Below are 26,006 nucleotides of genomic sequence, written 5' to 3'. Positions count from 1 at the left end.
GTCAAAACCGCAAACAGTCGACCTGTCATATTTCACTCATACAAGCATAGTACGCGTTCACTTACACGAGCTTAGACTGTGTGCTAGGAACGCGCTTGTTTCATATATTTGATCGCCAGTGTACGAGGTGTCCCTGCTGTGTGCAGCTTTTTCTTTAGGCACGTACCCATTGTGAGGCACGTAACCAAGATTATGTTAGTGAAATTGAGGTACATAGATTCGTACTTAAACAATACTTTAATTGACCTCGTAAGGCCCACCATAGTTAGTTTTCTAATTTTGAACTTGAACCTTGTTCTATAAGTAAATTGGTACGAATTTCGTTTGTTTCGAAAATCAATGTATCAATAGAAATTCTACATTATTTGGTTCATGAAAGATTCAAATTCGATTGCAACAATATGTACATTGTAATGTACATTGGGCCTTACGAGGTTAAGTAATAGCCTCGTTACGTACATTATACATATACAGCTAAATCAAGTCATGACTGTATCACTATTTCATACTATGTCAAATAAGAAAGATAACACAATCGTCTAATCTCAGCTGCTGTACCGATAGAAACTGAGATAAGTCCGGCATTACTTTCTACTATACAATGTTTCTTCAAAACACGTCATATATAACGGCTGTCATCGTTAAATAAGAACAAAAGTATAGATAATATCCCGACACTCCGGACACGATGCTTGTAAGTTATAAGCGGTAGCGTCAAGCGGAGCGAGTATCGTCAGTATTTGGATAGGTTCTAAAGCCAGCCGGTAATAACTGTCGGTTGAAAAATATATAGCGAAAAGAATGCCAACACGTCAATACTACAATATACTATACAATGTTTCTTCAAAACACGTCATATATAACGGCTGCCATCGCTAAATAAGAACAAAAGTATAGATAATAACCCTGACACTCCGTCGGACACGATGATTGTAACTATTGTAAGTCATAAGCGGTAGCGTCAAGCGGAGCGAGTATCGTCTGAATTTGGATTGGGTAGAAAGCTACAGCTACAGTTGATAGTTTTGCACTATAAAATATCTTAACGGCTGGCGAGAGCATGCACAGAGCCGTGACGAGTGACAGAAAACAGAGGAGACCTTTTCCCAGCAGTGGGACACATTATAGGCTATAGAAAAAAAAGTATGTTAATATATTTTATCGTGAAAAGAAAGCCTACGCAGCATATACTCGTACAACGGCTGGCATCGTTAAATACAAAAACAGAATTATAGATAATTTCCCTACACACCGTCGGGCACGATGAATGGTAAGTCATAAACGGTAGCGTCAAGCTGAGTAAGATTCGTTATCGTAAGGATTAAGACTCGAAGTAAGTAATCATAGAGATATTCTCTACTACAGACCCGACCGTTTACACATACTTAATATAATTTATGCTAGTAACTGCCCAGTGTCGCTCTGTTTGAGCGGATCCTGGACCTGTAGCCACGAGCATATCGTTGACGCTTCTTATCGTATTGCGTTTGCCTCGAAGCGTCAACTATTGTACTCTTTCCTAACAGGCCTGTGTATCGCTATCTCTATCGCTCTTTCGTATTGATGCAACAGAGCCAGACTGCGTTTCGATCAGCGTCTAGCGTAAACGATTATCATTCGGCTAGGCTTACTGGCCGCTAAGTACGTTTGTTGCTCTCGCGTCTGCTTATGCCTTGGACCAATCGCGGCTCAGCAGGGGACCTCTAATTTATTTGAAGGCTCTATTACTGGCCCGGCCGTTTACACATAATGTAATTTACACTAGCACTTGTCCGACGCCGCCCGGTTTATCGGATTATTATAGTTTAATGATTTAGTGATTGGAATTTGCATCTAAGAATAGAAAAAAAAACAAATTGGTGTCGAGAAATTGAGAAATTATTACGTTGTTTTAAAAAGTACAGATCAAGATGATGAACGTGTCAGTTTTATCTGTTTTTTTTTTTATATATATATAAATTCCATATTTGTGCACTTAACTTCACATAGATACCTATTCTAAGGTATTTCATAAGTATTTGCTTGCATAAGGTGTTTTAAAGTATTTTATTAGTTAGCCATTATAAATATAAACAAGTGAGTCGATTAAAGCTATGAAATAAAACAGGTATCCAACAGGAAGATTTTATTTCTATAAGAATAATTAGGACTTTTTTTAACAACGCAAACAAATACACATTTTATAACAATACATTTGAAATTGAAGCTAAGTCTAGCAGATCTCTCCTATTTATTAAATATTTCAGTTTAATTCACTTCGAATCAAATATTTTACTTATCTTAAAATCTCATGATGATAAGACAGAACTAGGTTACAAACTTTACGTCATATTTGGTCCACCTACCTCAAAACAAAACCAAATGCTTCCAAGTTTAATATTTACTAAATAAAAGAGAAGCGAAAATAGAAACATTTCTGGTCACAATGCATCAATTTTCTTAACAAATGCTATAATTTTCTAGTAAAGTTTTACATTTTTTGTTCTTGCCGTCTCGCCGTTAGCTCAAGAAGTTTCTACCTACCTACAGTACCTCCATTATTGTATTTTTTATTTGAAGCAAAACAAAAATAGCACTTAACATTACTATTTTTGTCTCGTCCATTAGTTAACTACTTAAATTGTACTGATAAAACAAAATATGAGTGTCATTTATATACCTATGACATATTTTTTCATATAAAATTAACATTAATGACACAGACACATTTTGCAAGCTTGGTCCGGGTAATATCAAATGATACAAAATACACGCTAAAAGATAACAAACATTATGCATTTAATCTAAAGCTTAACACTACTCAAAAAACCATAGTCAATCAACCAATGCCGCAGGTCCGTGAAGTTAGCAGTAACTCATCAGTGTCTGGATGGAGCAGGAATTCTGGCAGCACTCCTCGATGATGCCCCTCTTGCCTCTGTTCATGTCCATGGCGATGCCCCGGTCTTGCATGTGCCCTAGACCTCGGGAGAGCCAGGGCCAGCTGAATTCGGGCTCGTAGCCAAGATGGATGGAGTTGTAGTCTGATCTGTGGAGAAATACGTCATTTTAGTGGCTTCTTCTTCTTCTTATCTTGTCGAGGTTCCTTTCTTTTTATACAGTAGATGCCCAATAGGCAGCAGCATTAACAGCCCTGGCTAGTGGCTGCCGCTTCTCTCAGATCATTTTAGTGACGAATGGCTTGCTCTTTTGTTATTTAAGAGGATGAGGAAATATACTGGAGAAGGGTTGACAGGGATCGCGACAAGATTGGAAGATAGTGGAGAAGGCAACACAAAGGGTTGTAGCTCCATCGGAAATAAGAAGTAAGGATTGGTGTTTTTATAGAATTCTAGGGCTACTGGGTACGTAGCCAATGTCACAATTAGGGCATGCTCCCGGTATTTCCCGGTTCTCGATTTCCCGGGAAATGAAATTCTTGGAACCGGTTCTGCATGCCCTAGTCACAATGGCTTAAATACTCTTCGTAAGCGTATTGTCTCTAGCTCTGACTATGAACCTTTTGTAGTGACGCGAAAGAGTCAGACTGCGCTTCTATAGCCACGTAGCGTCCACTATTGTCAGTGTGGCTAGGCCGATATGTGCAAGATCGTTTAGAAAATTTCCAACCATACATAGGAAGGACCTACATAAGACCTAGGAAGCTCATGTCACGTAATGAAGTTAAAACTGACTATTGCCAGGAGGGCGCTGTTATTTTGATGAATGCGGTGACAGTTCAGTATAGCATGGAGAATTCTAATTTCGGGTCAGGCTAAAAGAATAACCTCAGAACCGGTAGGTACAGTATAACTATGATTAAAATTAAATTGAAATAGGCAATGTTTCTATAGCACATACTTAATGCATATCAGGAATAAATATTTCTGATATACACAAAACCAAATTAGACTTGAAGACCTTCAGGTTCCTAAGCAAAGAAAAAATATGAATTATTCATACGAGTAAAGACTTAAAAACATCAACATTCTTACCTCTTATAAGGTTTCTGATAACACAACATAGCCATTGTTTGAGCAAGTCGCCTTCCACAGTAAATTTGAGGAGTATCATCAGACTGACTACAAACTGACACAAAGAACATGACTACCACAAAAAACAGAGAGATTTGGACCTTCATCTTGGAAGTCGTTGTATAGGTTTTCCTACTGTTCGTTACCACAGATAATCGCTAAATGTGCTGAAAGCTCTTGAGCTTTCGTATTTATACCATTATTCTAATTAATTTGCGATCCAATGAACACTGTTACCTTAATGAGATGTGAATATGTGAAAAACACGTTAGATGATCGGCAATGGGGGTGACGGGGTGTGAAAGACTTTTGTCTACACCTACAGTGACAAATATGGCAAGGGTGAAAAAATAATTTGAATTTAGAACACAATTTACAGTAAGCATCATTAAGAGCCTAAACAGAGTGACTGTACGACAAAGCCTATACAGAGAGACTAAAACAAATGACTTACATATCTGAAAATCATAAATTATTGGTTTTAAGATAAATATCCCAAGTATTGTACTTTTTTTAAACACAGCGGTAATTATATCGGAAGTAAGTTACTTTTTTGCCATCATTGACCTTACTTTGGCTGCTCATCAGCTAAGTTCAAATCGACAGTTTAACAAAATAACTGCAACAGAATCTTGCAAAACACCAGGGCCAAGTTGCCAAATGCTCACACTCCGTAGAGAACGATACGCATCTTTCTCTCTCTCTCTATAAAATAATATCTCTTCGGTGTAAGCGATACAGTCGATACAGATGGACCTATGGTTAGAGCGATAGGCAACTGCTATCGTTCTCGCCATGGAGCTTTTAGAGATTGGCTACTTATCAAAGAGCCCAGCAGGGTCTCGCAAACGTACAATCGTTGCCTCTCCGTGGCAAATTATACGCAACTGGCTCTGTCACGCTAATAAGGAAGAGCAATAGGAACAGGGGGTTACCATGACGTGTTAAAGCCGTTCAGTTTAGGTTGAGAGAGAGGGACGGAGCTATGTAACTGCTATAGCGGTGTCCCTTTCTCTCAACCTAAACTGAACGTCTTTAGTACGTCATGGTAACCCCCCAGATAACTTTAAAACGATACAGGGCTACAAATATTGCACTCTTGGCTACAGGCGCAGTCGACCTAGCCGAAAAGACAATCGTCGACGCTAGAAGCCGATCAAAACGTAGTCTGGCTCTGTCGCGCCAATACGGAAGAGCTATAGAAATAGTTAGCTACGATAACGATATTATCGTAAAGTACAGTGGGGAAAATCTCGACTGGGGGGAAAATGTAACTGGTCCAATATGTCCTTGTAAAACATGGACCAGTTTTCATTATTAAATAGAGTGTCTACCGGTTATATATGGTAGGCGTGTTCAGTGGATACATGTGGAACTCAATATCATAGTGTAATAATGGAAAAAATGGATCAGTTACAATTGCCCCCCAGTCGAGATTTGCCCCGCTGTACCTTAAGCGTTTGTGCATTCGACTACGTACACAGGTCACCACCAAGTGAACGCTACCATTCTCCATTCACTCCACATACAATGCCCACAATCAGTTACATTGCATGAATTGCACATTCTCTTGTGAAGCGGTTGAACTACAAATATCAATCATCATTATTTCAATAGATACAAGGAAGCAAGGCACTTAAGTTTCCAGGATTTGATGGACGGTTCTGAGTATGTCTTATTTTGATAGACGTGTTTTGTCGGCATTTATACAGGCTAATCAGTGATGTATGAGAGATAACAGCTAAGCACATCAGGCAGGCAATTATGGTCGCGCGATAAATGATAAAAACATCGGGCCGTCCCTATCGCACTTACAAATAGTGCGATAGGGACAGCCTGATGCTTTATCATTTATATAGCGCGACCATGATTGCCCTGCTGAAGTGGTGAGTTATATGTACATAATACCATACCTAAGTGAGGAGGTAGGGTATAGCGAATGATATTCCGCTTTGTGTGGTAGGGCACAGCACAGCGGATATCGTCTCGCTCGAATCTAGAGCAGAGCCCAACTGGGATAGTATCTCCGCCTTACAGAAGACCGCAGCCAAATAGCACTAGACCCTACTCATAGTGTTGTGTTCCTGCCGGTGAGTAAGGCTGCCAGAGCTCAACGAGGGTGCGGTGTGCTGATGACGGGAGGACTTACGGAACTAACTTGTTCCGTCTATTGTCCGTCGTCCGTCGGCAACCCGAACCCTCCTTGGAGCTTGTACACTCCTTTTTGCTGTGTACTTAACACAGCAAAAGGGAATGTACAAGTTTCTAATGGGGTGGCAACGCGCATGTGACACTGTTTGAGTTGCAGGCGTCCATATGTTACGGTGACCGCTTTACATCAGGCGGGCCGTATGCTTGTTTGCCACCGACGTAGTATGAAAAAAAAAAAAAACCTAAAGGAGATCTTCGTGATTGTGATTGTGACATAGTTCTATGTACGAATCGATCGAGGAATTACATATTTTTTTTTGAACCACAAAAAAATTACAAGGCAAACCAAAAGTAGACAATAACCAAACATTCATGTGGGTGAAAATTGTGGAAAACTAAATTAAAGAGACTCGGTCTTTTACAGTAGACGAATTGTGGCTGTTTTAGGTAATTGATTTGAAAAACTAAAATATTCTTCTGTCGGCAACTTTTTTTTTTTAAATTATAAATGGGCTTACTCTTGGCCACAGACTAGCCAAAGGCAAAGACGTGGCCTACGATGGAGTGAGCTCGCCCAGAAGATGCCTGTTCACTCTTGATTTGAAGGTTGCCGGGTTATATGAGCTCGGAAATATAGCCACCGGCAAGAAATTCCACTCCTTGGCAGTGCGCATATTTAAGAAAAAAGAAACAAAGCGCTTCGTGCGAATTCGCGGAATATCTAGATACCAAGTATGGATGGAAACCGGCCGTGCGTCTAAGAGTCCGATGGTAGAATGGGGACGGTGGAATAAGCTCGTGTAGCTCTTGAGCACACTCCCCGAAGTGCAAACTGTATTACTCGTGAAATATTCAGCAGTGACCTGGCAGGGCGATTAAAACTAGTGCTAGGAAAAGGCCTCCCTCTTTCCGGCCATTTGGTCCAGCCTTTTGCCAAATATTTTATAGTTGTTCTGCCATCTGCGTTTATGTCTTCTATCCAGGAATTCATCCTGTGATATCTAGTCTGTGGCTAATTTGACTCAGTGTCCTGGATGCTTTTTATTTAGTCGTTCCTTATTTAAATAACTAGTCGTAATTCGTATTCTGCCTATGTGAAAATGCAAACGCAAAGTGTCTTTTCCTAATCCTTCGACGCATACAAACAAAAGAGTCATAAATAATTCTAAACCAGCCAGCAATTCGAAAACAATAACTTATAAAAGGAACAATCACTAGTAAGTAATATTAAAGTCAGCAGGCTTTGTTCTCGAAAGGCTGTAAAACAATAAAGTCGCGGGCATGAGGAATCTCGGTTGCTGATGTGGTTCTCAGCAATCTCAGCAGCATTCTTGGTAATCCTATGTAAAGGTGAAGTTCACCATATTGCGCGCTTTCCGGCTGTTTAAGCGCCGAAAATAGAATTAAATAATCATCCACCAATTTTTCTTTTAATGCCTACCCATTTTTAGCCACTGTTTTGAGTGATATTGCACTGCACTGTACAGGGAAGGCAAATACAAACATGCAGTGTCATTATCACCAATCATAATACAATTCCATTCAATTTCAGTTTAACCCATGACCTTGACATTAAATTTCCATTTATATCGACCGGTCTGGCTCAGTCGGTAGTGACCCTGCCTGCTGAGCCGCGGTCCCAGGTTCGAATCCCGGTAAGGGCATTTATTTGTGTGATGAGCACAAATATTTGTTCCTGAGTCATGGATGTTTTCTATGTATATAAGTATGTATTTATCTATTTAAGTATGTATATCGTCGCTTAGCACCTATAGTACAAGCTTTGCTTAGTTTGGGGCTAAGTTGATCTGTGTAAAATGTCCCCCAATATTTATTTATTTATTTATATTCTTAAGGATTGCGCCATAAATGCCCTTAATAAATAAGAGAATACTGAATATTCCTCAGCTAATTTTTTAAAGCTTATCTAAACTGCAGTTGTGTACCTAAATACCCTTAAACGAATTGATGAAAATTTGCCTTGTAGTTAAACAATTCTTGTTTTGTCACACGTGAAATGCGTCATCTGGCGGGAGAAAACAACCTTACCAAGAAGCCTCAAGACTCCGTCTCAGCGATAACAAAATAGCTTTCATGTTTAATCACGTTTTAATGCTCAGTGACATTCACGAAAGACATTAATTATGGAACCGGGTTCTTTCTGGCATAAAAACGTAACTTGAAAGTGGGACAGGAAATATACGTTGAATTTGTTCATCCGTAAATAGTCTTCATATAAAATGCAGGAATTAATTGTGTTGAATTATTCATGAACTTAGGTTATTCAGAATGAGATGGAAATGGAACATCTCAGTTTTCACTTTCAGGCGAAACGTCTTTGTGGTTATATTCTGTGGTATATCCTCTCGAAAATTTCAAACATGCAGCATAATAAATGGTCTGTTGAAACAAACTTGCTACTCCGGAGTAGCTTCTTATATTTCTTCGTTTCTGTCCATGAGTATTTTTTGCCGGACATTGTGTTGTTGCATATGTTTTCTTGGTCCAGTAATATTAGAGAATGAAAGGTCCATTAGGTGGATATTTTGATGCTGCCATTACTCTCAAATTGGTCACCCTGTTTTGCATGTCAACTTAGAACTACTACACTTCAGAGTTCAGACTATACCTGGATAAGTTCTAGAGCCCATCAAGATGAAGGTTTCGGGTCATCACCATCCTTCCATAAGAGTCAATCTTTTCTCGCCTTAATTCCATTCGATTATTTGTAACCAGGGACCGGAACCGCTTACCATAACCGGGGTTTTTCATAGGCTTATTTTAGAAGTTGTTTTAAAAACCCCAACCATAATGGTAACCTTTTGTAAGGGTGACTGTTTGATAGGGTAAGCCTATCTGATACAGTTAACTTAATTAACCTCTAACGAAAACCAAACCCAGTCTTAAAGGTTACCCTATCATTTTAGTTATTAAACCGTTTAAGCAACTTTAATCTCTGCGCACATTGAAATTCAACTTATTATTGAATAACCATAGCGAGTACAAACTCATACGTATCGTCTCTAAACAAGTTTATGTCGATTCAAATAACGTAGCTTTATGTCGATTCAAACAATATTGGACTTTAAAACCTTACACTAAAATTTAAAACATAACTGACCTGAATTATCATAGTGTGTTTTGGCATTGAATGCATTCGTAGCGCGCGCCGGGTCGTTCTATTGTTTATCTATCTTACCTGTGCGTTTCCGAACAATTCTAGTTTTAGCTTTTTAAAGATCAACCTTTTGTTTGACCGTCGGACCATCTCAGCAAAGACGCTCATACTCGAGAGCAAATTTTAGTAAAGAACTAACTAAAAAAAATATTGTGAAAGAACAAAGCAAATAATTATATCGATATCTTACGATTAGATAATTGAAAACATCTTCTCAATTGGGCTTTGTTAAAAATGTCAAAATAGTTATTTATGCAACAAGTGCGGAAAGTAGGTGATTTCTGATGAGTGTCATATAAGCCGATACGAGTCGGAATTTCGGAAATCATCTTTGCGCACATGTTTCAAAGTTTTCAAACAATGCTTTACTTTGCATTGTGCGAGTAAATAAAAAAACATAATAAAACAAAATACTTTAGTAATTATTAAAATTAAAAGTTATGTTAGTAGAATTTTCTAATTTGAAAGACATTGGTTTTATGGGACTTATAATAGTAAAGTTCAAAATAAAATAAAAAAATTGAAAATTAAAAAGCACTAGTGCGGAAAAGTATTACTTTCCACACGATTTTTATGGGACTGATAGTGAAGTTAAAGTTAAGTTTAACTTCACTATCAGTCCCAGTCATCAGTTAAGTTAAAGTTAAAAGCAAAATAAAAAAAATGTAAAGAGCACCAGTGAATATTGTGGAAAAGTACCTACTTCTTTCCGCACAATTTTGCTTCATAGAAAACGCACTTTTCGAGCACATACATTCTAATAGCTATTTTTATGGGACTAATAGTGAAGTTCAAAATTTAAAGAAAAATGAAAAGTAAAAAGCACTAGTGCGGAAAGTACTTTCCGCTCGATTTTGCTTCATAGAAAACGCACTTTTCGAGCACATACAGTGCTATTTTTATGGGACTGATAGAGAAGTAACAAATTAAAAAAAAAAGTAAAAAGCACTAGTACGGAAAAGTACTACTTTCCGTACGATTTTTCTGGGATAGACAGTGAAGTTCAAAATTAAAAAAAAAATTAAAAGTAAAAAGCACTAGTGACTAGTGCGGAAAAGTAGGTACTACTATCCGCACAATTTTGCTTCATAGAATACGCACTTTTCAAGCACATACATTGTAATTGCTATTTTTATGGGACTGATAGTGAAGTCCAAAATAAAATTAAAAATTAAAAGTAAAAAGTACCAGTGCCGAAAAGTACTCTACTTTCCGCACGATCTTACTTTATAGAAAACGCACTTTTGTAATAGCTATTTTTATGGGACTGATAGTGAAGTTCAAAATTAAAAGTAAAAAACACTAGTGCGGAAAAGTACTACTTTCCGCACGATTTTCCGGGGACGGATAGTGAAGTTCAAAATGTAAAAAAAAAGAAAAGTAAAAAGCACTAGTGTGGAAAAGTATTACTTTCCGCACGATTTTGTTTCATAGGAAACGCACTTCTCGAGCACACATACATTATAATAGCTATTTTTATGAGACTCATAGCGAAGTTCATAATAAAAAAAAAATTAAAGTAAAAAGCACTAGTTTGAAAAAGTACTACCTTCCACACGATTTTTCTGGGACGTATAGTGAAGTTCAAAATTTAAAAACATTTGAAAAGTAAAAAGCGCTAGTGCGGAAAAGTACTACTTGCCGCACAATGTTGCTACATAGAAATCGCACTTTCCGAGCACATAAATTATAATAGCTATTTTTACGGGACTGATAGCGAAGTTCATAATTAAAAAAAAAAAGTAAAAAACCCTAGTGCGAAAATGTACAACTTTCCGAACGATTTTTCTGGCACGGATGGTGGCCTTAAAAATTTAAATAAAATTGGAATGTAAAAAACACTAGTGCGGAAAAATACTACTTTCCGCATGATTTTGTTTTATAGAAAACGCACTTTTCGAGCACATACATTGTTATAGCTATTTTTATGGGAGTGATAGTGAAGTTCAAAATTTAAAGTAAAAAGAACTAGTGTGGAAAAGTACTACTTTAAAAGTACCTACCACTTGCTGCACGATTTTGCTTCGTAAAAAACGTACTTTTCGAGCACATGCATTGTAAACGCACTTTTTGAGCACATGCATTGTTATAGTTATTTTTATGAGACTGATAGTGAAGTTCAAAATAAATAAAAATTAAAAGTAAAAAACCGGCCAAGAGCGTGTCGGGCCACGCTCAGTGTAGGGTTCCGTAGTTTTCCGTATTTTTCTCAAAAACTACTGAACCTATCAAGTTCAAAACAATTTTCCTAGAAAGTCTTTATAAAGTTCTACATTTGTAATTTTTTTCATATTTTTTAAACATATGGTTCAAAAGTTAGAGGGGGGGGGGACGCATTTTTTTTTCCTTTAGGAGCGATTATTTCCAAAAATATTAATATTATCAAAAAACGATCTTAGTAAACCCTTATTAATTTTTAAATACCTATCCAAAAATATATCATACGTTGGGGTTGGAATAAAAAAAAATTCAGCCCCCACTTTACATGTAGGGGGGGTACCCCAATAAAACATTTTTTTTCCATTTTTTATTTTTGAACTTTGTTGGCGTGATTAATATACATATTGGTACCAAATTTCAGCTGTCTAGTGCTAACGGTTACTAAGATTATCCGCGGACGGACGGACGGACGGACGGACGGACGGACGGACGGACGGACGGACGGACGGACGGACGGACGGACGGACGGACGGACGGACGGACGGACGGACAGACAGACAGACAGACAGACATGGCGAAACTATAAGGGTTCCTAGTTGACTACGGAACCCTAAAAGTAGGTACAAAACCTTGCCTGCTGTAAAAACCTACTTCATTTTATTCCCTTATAATATACTGATGAGTACGAGTAGGTCAATAATTGTACTATCAAATACAGAAACTAAATGACGTACATGTCAAATGGTAATAACTACGCAAATTCGAGTGCATGCGTCTGAGACAAGCTCTATCTATAGCAAACCAGTTTAAATGTAGAAAGACAACAAGGAACGGATAAAGCTTACCATAACTCAATGAAAACAGGTTTTAAAAACCCTATCGCGATAGGGTTTCGGAGTTAACTTAGTTAGTAGTTATGGTAACCTCATAGTAACAGATTCAATAAGCTTACCGTTTTAAAAGGTTACCTTTAAAAAAGCTTACCATTTTATTTAGTAAGAAAATTGATTGGGTAAGCAAATTGATGAAGTTAAGCCTAAAAAGGGGTTTTCCGGTCCCTGTTTGTAACATGGTTGAGGGAGCGCTGGTAGCCTAGCGGTGTTCGAACCCCAGCTCGCACCAATGAGTTTTTCGGAATTTATGTGCGAAATGTCATTTGATATCTGCCAGTCGCTTTTCGGCGAAGGAAAACATCGTAAGGAAACCGGACTGATTCCAATAAGGTCTAGTTTACCCTTCTGGTTGGAAGGTCAGATGGCAGTCGCTTTCGTAAAAAGTAGTGCCTACGCCAAATCTTGGGATTAGTTGTCAAAGCGGACCCCAGGCTCCCATGAGCCGTGGCAAATGCCGGGATAACGCAAGGAAGATGATGGTTGAGGGAGGTTTTGCTGCCTGATTTCATCCTTCAGCTATTTATAGTGACATTATCTGTTCCAGAAATTATTTATTATTTATTTATTTATTTAGTAAAAACATGTTTGCATGACATTACAGTAAAACCAATGCGTCACGAAACTTAGATAACAAAAAACACAGAAAATAATGAAAACAAAATTAAAAATAAAATTAAACAATTGATTTGGGCGATGACGTCACAGCGTATCACTTTTGAAATATCACTTTTGTCAGCTGATCGATCAAACCAATAACAGTGTCAGAACAAAAATTCTGATTCGGGAATTTATCCCTTTTTTCTGGTTTTTCAACAAATTGTACCTATCAAGCAAATTTCCATTCATCCTACTTAACACATATCTTGTTTTTGTGACCGCATAAAATTAAATCTGTCGCCAGGCTATGACGTCAACACACAGACTGTGTGGGTAGGTCGACATTAACACCTGAAGTCACAATCGGGTCAACCCCTTACGCATATTAATGAACCACCAGTATAAAAGCCACATATGCTCCTGTAACTCCTCACTTTAAATCTATCGGTCCTGTAGATCACATACAAGGGAATCATGAAGATCCAAGTGCTCCTTGTCCTCGCCTGCTTTTGCCTTGCCAACGCTGATGACCATTACTGTGGCAGGGACCTGTCTCGAGCTCTAAGGGATCTCTGCCCTTACCTATCTTCAGGGATGGTGAAGCGATCCCCTCAGCACGCCTTCCAGCCTTCTGGGACCTTGGAGCAGTGGAAACCGGACTTCTGGCCGTGGCTGGTGCAAGCCCCGCAAGTGCTGCATGGGAATAGGCGCAAACGTCAAGTGGTTTCTGAATGCTGTGATAAATCCTGCTCCATTGATGAGCTTCTGACGTACTGTCCTTAAGATTGAAGATCTAGGTGTTCCGGGATATACATTGTGGAAATGTAATGGATTATTTATGTTTGTTAAATAAATATCCCTTGTTATTCTATTGTGCGGTTTCATTTCATGTTTTAATTTTGTTGCCTATTTGTTATTTGATAAATTTGATAAACATGATTGTACAGATGTAGTTCGAAAAGGTTTTTCGTATATGTTATACTAGTTCAGACAGTGTCAGTACGTCTTGTATTGAGACTGACTGAAATAACATGACACGTTCGTACGTTTCTGTAAAAATACGAAGGAAAATCTTTCATCTATATACATCTGTATCTAAATAAAGTTTTCTATTCTATACATAAATATTGCAATGCGGAATAGTACCTAACCTATGTCCTAAAAATAAATCGACAACTTTGCAATTTTCATTTTTACTATACTACTTATATAAACTTCTCGTAAAACAATCACAATATTACAGTTTAAAACTATCACATTAAATGTGATGTATGTCAAATTTTGATCAAAAAACTAGTTTTTCGAATAGCGTGACGAAATCACCCGAAAAACTAAATAAGTAACTTCGAATCTCATAACTAGTTTTCTATTTATGATATACCAATTTTAGAAATTGCTCCAACCATGATCGCATTCACCGTTTTACAAATTTATGTAAATATAAGGCATTTCCACTTTATAACTCAAAATTACGGCCAGTCTGGAGCAAATGGTGGCTCATTATAGTTGTTATAAACGTCTTTGGAATGTCTCGATTATCTATTCCACAGACAAAGAAAACAACAAGAAGCGCTGGTTGCCCAGCGATAAGAGGGTGCGACTTGTGATCCGGAGGTCGCGGGTTCGAACCCCGGCTCGTACCAATGAGTTTTTTTGGAACTTATGTTCGAATTGACATTTGATATTTGCCAGTCGCTTTTTTCCTCCTATAATTCAATATTTCTACGAAAATTATATCGACGTTTGGTGAGCTGGCTACCAGTTATATGTATATATTGTCGTAATGGAAAAGAGGTGCCATCTATTGGTTTCTATTTCTACAATTTTGTTCAGTAAACATTATGTCGTCTAATAATATGGTATCTATCGTTATTTGAATCTTAATAATATAGAACTTCTTTATATTCAGAGGTTACAATAATATTGGTCTTGTAGTAACCTAATATAGAGATCTGTAGCTACAAGAAGTTTTGAGAATGTTATTTGCCGTAGGATAGAATCTGGAGCAGTGTATGATAGTATCATGTTATCTAAAAGTAATCAGCAAATTGTCAATGTTGAACAATAAACTTTTGCATTTAAATAAATGAATTCCAAAGTAGACATTGAAGTATATGAAGCCAGGAACACTAGAATATCTAATTAATAAAAAGGCAAATGCACGTCCGTTCGTAATTAAGATGTATTTGGAAAGTAAATCTACAACTACCACCAAATTAACAATAAACATGTTAAAAATCTTAACCTACCCGCTGGGTCACTGACCGGCGATCAGCTGTGATACATGTATATGTATGTATATTGCTATACATATATCACAGACATCTAGGATGTTTTACAACTGGAGTTTAAAAAGTAATATTCCCAAGCATCCCAGTTGTAATTACAAATGTTTACCCCCTTTCTTCCCGTGGGTGTCGTAAAAGGCGACTGTGCGATATGGGTTAAATTGTGGCGTAGGCGAGAGGCTGGCAACCTGTCACTGCAATGTCACAATTTTGGATTTCTTTCAACCCCTTTTTACCAGGAGTGGCACTGAAACTTAGTAGTTCATGTGCTCTGCCTACTCCTTTATGGGATACAGGCGTGATTATATGTATGTATGTAAATGTATAAACTGAAATTATTCCCACCTCTACAGAATATTATTTTCTCAGTTATTACTTGTAGCAGTAGCTAATTTTATCCTAATCCTACTTTACTCGTGATTTCCTGCCGTATGTGTCTCATATACAGAACTAAATAAATAGTAAAGCATAACTGAAAAACGATAACCAGAGCAATAACCCGTTCACGGACTGTTAACAAGCCGTGTTTATGTTTACGGAGCATTTATCGATGTTTACAGGGCCGTTAACGACACGTGTCTGCTCATCGCAGGTCTATATTGTTATGCGAAATCGATTCGCACTGACAGTTAGTATTCATTCAACAAATTGGAATAAAAATTAAAATTTTGGCTAATAGGCTTAATATGGCTAAGAACACTCCCGACTAACAGCTTTCAAACAAAAAAAAACTAAATCTAAATCGGTTCATCCGTTCGGGAGCTACGAAGCCACAGACAGACACACATACAGACAGACAGACAAACAGACAGACAGACACGCTAAACTTATAACACCCCGTCGTTTTTGCGTCGGAGGTTAAAAATAGTATAGATTAATATTAATATACCTTAGTAAAGCAAAAATTGTCTCAAATCATAGTCTTGTTTCGTTCTTGATTCATTTGTCATTTGAGGCTTTCTTATCTTACTTTCCTAGGTGTGTGTACTATTTTTCTGAAGACACACACGGGTCGAACGCGATAATAGTACATTACATCAGAGGCCGGGAAAATGAGGATTTCCGGCCAAGTGGGTATATACGACCGAGCGAGCGTGCGAGCGAGGCCGGGAATCCGTTTTCACGCCGAGGCATGTATAGTGCTTTTCTCAAACATACAATGAAATAAAAAAAAATGCTCTAAAGGACAATATTTTATAAAAAAAAGTTACTTTGCAGGCCTAGGCCTAAAAAATAATATGAAATCCCTTTACAGTCCTCTCGAGTTGTTGCGCCCAAAAAGCGATACTTCCCAGCCCATTTTAAGGAACGTAAAGACAATATTTCATTGCATGTTTGAGAAAATTAACATTATTATCTTTTATCCAACGTTTCGGCCAGTGGCTCGTTTCTCGAAAGCCTTGTATTACAAGTGTGTTTCCATGACAACCCATACGATTTGACAGTTCGCGCACTTGTAATACAAGGCTTGTTCTTTTCGAGAAACGGGCCCGTTGCACTAGCCGTGGTCGCGGAAGACTGACGTCCCAACGAAATGTCAATGGAGATGTAAGCAACACCAAACTACCCGATATTCGTTATTATAAATGTTCGGGCTAGACAAATAAAATTGATCTACCCGTATTTGTTTAATGTTTATTGTCCACCGCATGACACACAACACTCACAATATCCGCGCAGATCCGAAATAGAAAAAAAAAACCGGCCAAGAGCGTGTCGGGCCACGCTCAGTGTAGGGTTCCGTAGTTTTCCGTATTTTTCTCAAAAACTACTAAACCTATCAAGTTCAAAACAATTTTCCTAGAAAGTCTTTATAAAGTTTTTACTTTGTGATTTTTTTCATATTTTTTATCCATATGGTTCAAAAGTTAGAGGGGGGGGGGGGACGCACTTTTTTTTCCTTTAGGAGCGATTATTTCCGAAAGTATTAATATTATCAAAAAAAGATCTTAGTAAACCCTTATTCATTTTAAAATACCTATCCAACAATATATCACACGTTGGGGTTTGTTGACGCCGTATAGTTTTATTTCATACATTTCTTATGTATTTCACAGTTTGTTCAGTACACCAATAGATGGCATTAGTGGTAGCGATTTTGTAATATTAATTTGGTTTATTTAGGTAAAAAATGTCTCTAAAATACTTCAAAAAATATTATAAATAACCTGAGTATGAAAATATGTGCATTCATGTACAATTAACATTATTTTGGTTATTGAAAATTAATTTAAAATGTACTCAATAGATGTCTCTTTGTTCCGAGCACGCAAGTCTGAATCGCGGTGTTAAGATTTTTTAGCATTCATATATAAGGTCCGAGGAACAAGGTGTCATCAGTTCCAAATCAGTTCTCAAACCAGTCAAGCAATATGTGAGTGTTATACATAGTGTTAAGTAAGTAGTGGTGGTAATAAAGTAAAGGGTTTTATAAGTGGTGTGTGTCATTTTTGGACCTTTTACATGGTCCTTCGAGCCGGATAGATGGCTATTCGGTTCTAGTGCTCGACGGCAGAGGGCACTGTTCGGGTGCAGCAACTCGACGTCAACCACGGCCTGACGTCATCGCAGCGACGTCACAGCAGCAGGCGTCATGTGTGACGTCACAACAGCGGAGGCAGCGGCAACATCGTGTGACGTCACGGGAGCGGCGACATCGGGTGCCTTCGTAAGCGGCGTCATCGGGTGACTTCGTCAGCGGCGCGTACATCGTGTGACGTCAGTAGTGGTCAAAGTGTGAGTGCCAGTGGTCAATTGTGAGTACTTTATTATTCATTACTGAGTGAGGACTTAGAAAATTTCATATGAAACTGGACTTAGTAAATTTCAATCGTATAATCTAGGACTTAGAAAAAATTCAATCCGATCGAGTCGAGACTTAGAAAATTCAGATCAGTAGCCAGGACTTAGAATATTTTTTGTTGTCAAACACTTAGAAATATCACAATGGAGAAACTTATCAAAATACAGGATGACTTGCAGTCTAGAATTGTTCGCGATTTTGAAAACTTCAAAAAGTCTCCCAAAGAACGACGCAACTCTATTGATTATCTAAACACTAGATTGGAATTGTTAGAAGAATTATGGTTGCAATTTTCACGCACACATACGCATATTATTCAGAATAGCGAATCGGAAGCTTTAACCCAAAGCCCATATATTATGAATAATGTCTATGATGACACTGAAGAAACATACATAAATTACAAATGCCTTGTCAAATCTATCCTCAGCAGCATCATGCCAGCTTCATCATTCACACCGTTAAGCATGAAAGTCTCCGAGTCCGGTACTTCAAGCATTAAAGTTGAAGAACGTATCAAACTTCCCAAGATCACAATACCGACGTTCTCCGGCCAGTATGCTGAATGGGTGAGTTTTCGGGACATGTTTGTTTCGTTGATTCATAAGAACAAGGATCTTGATGATGTTCAGAAGTTACATTACTTAAAAGGGTATTTAACTGGCGAAGCTGAACAGTTGTTGAGACACATTCCAATCACCAAGTATAACTACATCACCAGTTGGGAGCAACTTGACAAGCGGTACAACAACAAGAAATATTTATCAAACTGCATCCTGAAACGATTGTTGAGTCAACGCAATTTGGCTACTGAATCTGCTACAGCTCTTAAGGAGTTATTAGATACAACCAACGAGTGTCTACAAGCGCTGAAGAACTTAGGCATCGATGTTAAGAGTTGGGACGTTATTATTGTGCATCTAATGTGTTTAAAGTTAGATGCTGAGTCGCGAAAGCAATGGGAACTGAAGTCAATTGAAACCAACAATGAGCTTCCAACTTATGAGCAATTTCAAGCTTTTTTAGAGTCACGTTTTCGCGCATTGGAGTTCATTGACCCAAAGCTTTCCAGACCCAGCACCAACGCTCACCAAGCTTCCAGCTCTACTGTAAAGGTGCATCATGTTTCAGTTGTAAAAACCCAATCTTGTGCATTTTGTTCTGACGCCCATAAGATAAGTCATTGTAAAGAGTTTGCTAAACTTGACACTGATGCTCGTCGTGGTTTTGTCCAGTCACACAAGCTTTGCTTTAACTGTCTAGGATCTCATCACTCAGTATATGCATGCCGTCAATCGTCTAGATGCCAAATTTGCCAAAAGAAACATCATTCATTATTGCATTCCAGAAATAACACACCAGCAGCTGAGTCTCAGGAGACTCAAAATACAAATCACTCAGCTGCCTCAAATGTAGTTGCACCTACAGCTACATCTCACTCATCGCCGAATGATGAATCCACTACCACTAAAATCAAAAGCCATTTTTCGACATCTCGTAGGTTGGTTTTACTACCAACAGCATTAGTTAATGCCACATCGAAATCTGGTAAACTCATAACACTCAGGTGCTTTATCGACCAAGGATCAGAAGAGTCGTTCATCAAAGAGTCTGCGGTTCATCTGCTCGGACTGCCCAGGATTCCCAACAAAAGCACAATCACAAGACTATGTGAAGATGAAGAGGAGAGTTCCGTGAGCTCTAACTCGTCGGTGAAGTTAACAATCACATCTCGCGTAGACTCTGATTTTAAGGTAAGCATCAATGCTTTTGTGTTAAACAAACTCACATTGAATCTTCCAGAGAAACGAGTCAATGTTGAGTCTTGGTCCGAGCTCTCGAGTTTAAGTCTAGCAGATCCAACATTCAATGAACCGGGACAAATCGACTTGCTGCTTGGTGGAGAAGTTTATAGTCAAACACTCATGAGCGGTGTATTCAAAGCTCCACAAGGAGGACCCATCGCTCAGAAAACTTCCTTAGGCTGGATCATTTCCGGGCCGGTTCACTCAGGTGAGTCGGAATTACACAATAAGATCAGAGCTAACCACATTCATGTCATTGACAGCGAGGTTCGGAGGAAGCCTTCGAAGCTCGAGGCTGATCTTTTTGCGCCAGATTCAAAGAAGAAGAAGAAAATACACACTAAGGAAGAAAAGAAGCATGAAGAAACTTTTGCTGCCGCTACTAACAGGGAGTGTAGTGGTAGGTATTCAATCAAGTTACCTTTACGCGAAGAAAATATACGGTGCGCCAAAGGTAAACTTGATTTTGCAGCAACCAAACAAGAAACTCAGCTGAAAGAGAGGTACAAGAAAGCAGCTGCCCACATCCACGGCAATGCTTCTTCTTCGGCAAGAAACAGATCCTCTAACAACTTCAGACAAGCAACCTGGAACAATAACAAGCAACGATTGATGGTAAATCATCATTATTTAAGAAATATAGGAAGCAACTTGGAGTTTATTTGGCTAGCGCCAGTTATTATCTGGCCGAAGTTATTCTACTACAGCAATCCTCATCACCTTCATGTAGTAAGTATTCCAGCTACCTGAATCCCAAAGTACGTTCTATTACCTCCACCTTCTAGTGATTTAAATGTCAATAATTTCGTACGACAGCGAAATCTCATCATACTTCTGAGTCAGCTATTGGTGTTGTGGCTTTGTTCAAAAACGATTAAATATTTTGCATCTAGATGATTGTGAGGAATGCATAAAAAACGTTCAGGTACGGACAACATCACACGAGTAGTCAGTTTTGTGTAAAATACGTAAAATCCCTCCTTCATTTTATTGTTATTAAAATTGCATTTTTTTTTTATCAAATAATATTATTTTAATTGTTTCAATCTTGTATAGAGTAACTAATTTCGGAACATATTCCTTAATGTTTCAGATAAATGTAATAGGCATGTCAATGTTGTGTTTGTGTAATCACTTGCCTTTGTATTTATCTGTTAGATCATGCCATGGTGGGCGGAGTTAAGAACAAACTGCTTTGTTCTTGGGGTTGGAATGAAAAATTCATATATCAGCCCCCACTTTACATGTATGGGGTGTTAAGTACCCTTTTACAGGGTAATAAAACATTTTTTACCATTTTTTATTTTTGCACTTTGTTGGCGTGATTGATATACATATTGGTACCAAATTTCAGCTTTCTAGTGCTAACGGTTACTGAGATTATCCGCGGACGGACGGACGGACGGACGGACAGACAGACATGGCGAAACTATAAGGGATCCTAGTTGACTACGGAACCCTAAAAAGGGTCCGAAATAGATGTCTTCTTCTTCTTTTTCTTGTGTGTCTTTTAAAAAATGTGTACAAAACGCGAGAACTTAAAGTGTTATACTATTTTTCTGTTCAACGGAGCCGAGAAGCGGTAACTTCGATTAGCGGTGAGGCGCATCACGCTTTCCGGCAGGGAGAGAACAGATATACATGTAATATAGTTATTTGTTATACAAGGGGGCAAAGTTGTATTTTAACGCCGAGTGTGGAATTGAAAAACGAAAGTGAGATCCTATAGTTGAACCACGAGCGAAGCGAGTGGTTCGAGAATAGAATCCGAACTTGCGAGTTTTTTACACACGAGAAGTAAAATGTAACACAAAACTTTTCCCCTCACTATAGAGGAAACTACAACGCAAAAAATGCGTTTATCACTGCTTCTCTAGTTCCACAGGTGGTAAATCATCTTTATTACTAGATTCACCTACTTTTATCAATTTTAGACCAGTTAATTTGACTTTGTTCAAGGTCAAATTACTTTACCCACTAGTGGATAAAATACGTTTTTACCCGCTGGTATTAAAGGACAAAACACGTGTTTCCGAGCTAGTGAGGGGAAAATATAATTATTAGTTTCAGTGTTTTATATTGTGTTGTAATAATGTTTTTTTTTTTTACAGGTACCTAATTCAACAACGTTAACTAAAGTCAGATGAGATCCCAAAGGTCAGTCTAAGTTTTAAACTTAAAACTTTTTTGCAATTTCAGTGCCAACTAAAATTATAGATATCGATTTATACTAGTTTTTCCCGCGGCTTCGCCCGCGTACACACAAACTTTGACCCCCATTTCACCCCCTTAGGAGATGAATTTTAAAAAATCCTTTCTTAGTGCCGCTCTACATCTTATAAGGAACCTACGTGCCAAATTTGGCAACTCTAGGATCAGCGGTTTCAGCTGTGCATTGATATGTCAGTCAGTCAGTCAGTATCTTCTTTTATATATTTAGAAGATGACTCAGCTAGCTTAACTTCTCGTCCCTGTAGGCCTAGCACATGATTGCCGCGAGAGTATGTCGCCGCGAGATAGATTACACGTCTTCTTCCTATATCGGCGACATCGCGGCGATACACATACTGTTAGCGTAGTTCGGAACGTCCCCGAGCTGACAGCTCGGCATTGGGTGGACAAGAAGGCTAGATGGCTACCGCCCGGGATCGTAGCAGCGTCGGTCTAAGTGCTGTCATACATTTTACGTGGAAATAAATTAATAATTCAAGACTCAGTGCGTTTTACTGTTAATAATACATACATATAATCACGCCCGTATCCCGTAAAGGGGTAGGCAGAGCACATGAACTACTAAGTTATAGTGCCACTCTTGGCAAAAAGGGGTTGACAAATCAAAATTGCGACATTGGAGTGACAGGTTACATAATTACAGGTTAATTACAGGTTACATAATTAGGTACTAAAACATTAATTATATATCAGTCACATAAACTAGGTATTACTCAAAGCTTAAATAGGAAATAGGCTAACAATGAAGTCGTAAATTCAACCGTGTCCTGATATCGATGTGATGGAGCCGTACCCACAAACCGTTAAGTGCACATTCTTATGGATCAGACTAAATGAAGTTTCTTAAAACGATACAGGAAGGGTCAATTCTCCATACAAACGCTCTCGACTATTTCCTCCCAGGTTTTTGAAGATAGACCAATGATTTTTTCAACACAGATTATTATTATTTTTATCTGTATCGGACCGTTTTGATTTTTTTGATATTAGGTATTATTTTGAAAGACGCTAGAGACCATCAAAAATTTCCAAACACGGCCTTTTTGATATTCAAAATTGGTACCTAACAGTTTATTAGCCAAAAAACTAAACGGTTCGACATTTTTTAGATTTTTAGATTATTTCATTGGTGTTCAGATTCTCAAATTTCGTTACGATTGATTAAGTTTTGAAGGAAACAGTCGAGAGCGGAACCTCGATTTTAAAGATTTTTTCGCAATATCTTTTAACTGAGTTGTTCTGAATGGACAATCTTTTTTTCGATAAATCTAGTTAATAACACAAGTATATTCCTTCTATTTTAGCTTCTTTCTTCCATTCCTTCTATTTCCTTCTTTCCATTTTAACGGGACCGTTCAGATTTAGATTGCACCAGCAACTCAGCAGCATTATGTACAGTCAACCAATTGGAACCCTAGGCCACTCTAGGACTAAGTCACAGTGACGCTATAAATCAGATTGTAAGAAATCTCTTACTGCTCGTCATTTTGACATAATTGTAGGTTCCAATTGGTTGACTGTACCTACTGGCAATATTGGAGCGGCATTGCTGTTGCAAATATTAAGATTCCAGGGTTCTGTACTTCAAAAAGGAAAAACGGAACCCTTATAGGATCACTCGTGCGTCTGTCTGTCCGTCTGTCACACCAATTTTCTCTAAAACTTTTTTTTTTTTTTTTAAATTTTGTTTATTTTTTTTTGCCAGAGTTGCCAGACTTTAAGTGAACTTCTCAGTGGACGAGACTCTCACTTAGCCAGTTTTTTTCTAAATTGCTTTACTGATAGGACTTAGTTATCAGCTCTAATGAATGACCGAGATAACAGAATGAGATTTATTCAATACGCTCATTCATTCGACCACAAATAGAATCTGGAATGAATGAAAACAGGATTGTGAGTTTTAGATAAGTTATCATATCGCGTTGATAGCTCCAATTTACATTTAGTTATAAGAATAAACATAGTGTTTACGTTTAGTTAAGCTATTTGAATTCATAGTTTAAAATCTTTCCATTTCAAAAGTAGTTAAGGGGAGTTTGAAACTAAATAGCGCGTATACGATAGTTTTACTACTTATATCCGTTTTAAATGAGCTACCTTTTGAGGTTTCCTTTGTACTTAAAACATGGAGTTTTTCAAGAAGCAGATATTTAGGATTCTCAAAGATCAGCAACGTATAAGTGGCTCCCCTGATGTTGATGTCCATGGGCAGCGATGACTGCTTCCTATCAGGCAACTCGTCTGCGCGTTTGCTGCCTATATCATAAAAATAATTCCCTACATTTGGTTTCTATAAGCTTATACGAGTAAATGCATTGATCATAGTCAACCATCGTTTTGCGGAAACGCACGAACGTGGTATGCTTTTTCAAGTAGTGACAGTACTAAAAATAATGAAGATGATTGGAAGTAGCATGAATAAACCGATTTTAAACCGCAAAAATCTGAACCCTAGCTAGTAAAATGATCTGCAGGCCTAAGAACAGGATTGCTATTAAAATATAGTAAGTAGAGAAACGAATGCAAAACGATCGCATCACTTCGTGGATCGTGCCTCGATAATCCGTCGATGCAGAGGTGTGAACGGCCGGCACAAGTTAAAGGCAACAAGCGGTGGTATTACACGAATGCTTGTGTCAGTACAATTTATTCTGGTTTTTTGAGCCCATTGTCTATAGGGCGTCGGCTCATCCGTCCGGAATCATGAAAGAAGATTTGGTCCCTATACCCTTAATGAGTGGGGGTCCGCTTTTGAGCTTTTATTTCAATTTTGAATCTCATCTCATTTCAGCCTAGATCGTAACATAACTTAATGTAAGTAAAAAGGGCTCACAGTCGACTGGTGGAAGCGCTTTAGTAAGAGCGTTTTCGATCCGGAGGTCGCGGGTTCGAACCCGGCTCGTACCAATGAGTTTTTCTGAACTTATATACGAAATGTCATTTGATATTTGCCAGTCGCTTTTCGGTGAAGGAAAACATCGTGAGGAAACCGACTAATTCCAATGTATTACCCTTCGGGTTGGACTGGCAGTTTTCAAAAACCCTACGCCAAATCTTGGGATTAGTTGTCAAAGCGGACCCCAGGCTCCCATGAGCCGTGGCAAATATCGGGATAACGCGAGGAGGATGATAATGAGAATGTACAGTCGACTACAAAGAGATGTATCCACTTTTTCACCTTACTGCATTTTTTTTATAGTACGTCGGTGGCAAACAAGCATACGGCCCGCCTGATGTAAAGCAGTCACCGTAACCTATGGACGCCTGCAACTCAAACAGTGTCACATGCGCGTTGCCACCCCATTAGAAACTTGTACATTCCCTTTTGCTGTGTTAAGTACACAGCAAAAAGGAGTGTACAAGTTCTAAGGAGGGTTCGGGTTGCCGACGACTCAAATGACGACGAACAAGTTAGTTCCGTAAGTCCTCCCGTCATCAGCATACCGCACCTCGTTGAGCTCTGGCAGCCTTACTCACCGGCATCGGCATTTTATTAAGATGAAAAAATTTATACATCTCTTTGTAGTCGACTGTACACTTGTACATCTATATAGTCTTAGACGTACTAGAAGGGAGGCCTATGCTCAGCAGTGGGCGATAAAGGGCTCATATAATGATGATGATGATAATTTTAGGGTCCAGTTGGAAGGAGCGCAAACTGTCATGCGATTTAGGTACATACATTTAATGCTGTTGTGGGTTACAAATTAGCAGATAGATTCCATAACATATTATAATGAAACTCGCATGAGAGATCTCGTACAGTCTAATCAGCCCTAATTATTTTCTCTTGCACCACAACCTCGCTGCATTGCGCCCGCGCAGTCCAGTCACGAGTGATGACTTTTAACACCGCGGTGATCGGATCAGCTGTCAGTTATTAAAT

General features: G+C 38.4%; 3 protein-coding genes across 3 annotated transcripts in view; 2 read left to right on the top strand and 1 right to left on the bottom strand.

Moving 5' to 3' along the window:
* Positions 1 to 26,006, top strand: part of LOC125231852 (netrin-B-like) — a 326,574-nt gene that overhangs the window by 76,539 nt on the left and 224,029 nt on the right.
* Positions 2,157 to 4,151, bottom strand: LOC125231850 (bombyxin C-1-like). Its single transcript, XM_048137429.1, has 2 exons — positions 3,975 to 4,151; positions 2,157 to 3,028 (listed from the first exon to the last, which is right to left on the bottom strand). The coding sequence occupies exons 1-2, from the start codon at positions 4,118 to 4,120 to the stop codon at positions 2,845 to 2,847; spliced, it is 330 nt and encodes a 109-aa protein (XP_047993386.1). The 5' UTR covers positions 4,121 to 4,151; the 3' UTR covers positions 2,157 to 2,844.
* LOC125231851 (bombyxin-related peptide B-like) lies at positions 13,450 to 13,848 on the top strand. The gene has a single exon (XM_048137430.1). It carries the CDS (start codon positions 13,467 to 13,469, stop codon positions 13,773 to 13,775), a length of 309 nt encoding a protein of 102 aa, XP_047993387.1. The 5' UTR covers positions 13,450 to 13,466; the 3' UTR covers positions 13,776 to 13,848.

Source organism: Leguminivora glycinivorella, chromosome 12 (genome assembly GCF_023078275.1).
Source record: "Leguminivora glycinivorella isolate SPB_JAAS2020 chromosome 12, LegGlyc_1.1, whole genome shotgun sequence".
Taxonomy (NCBI): Eukaryota; Metazoa; Arthropoda; class Insecta; order Lepidoptera; family Tortricidae; genus Leguminivora; species Leguminivora glycinivorella.
Note: the sequence above shows the minus strand (reverse complement) of the source record. Positions and strands in the feature narration are given on the sequence as shown.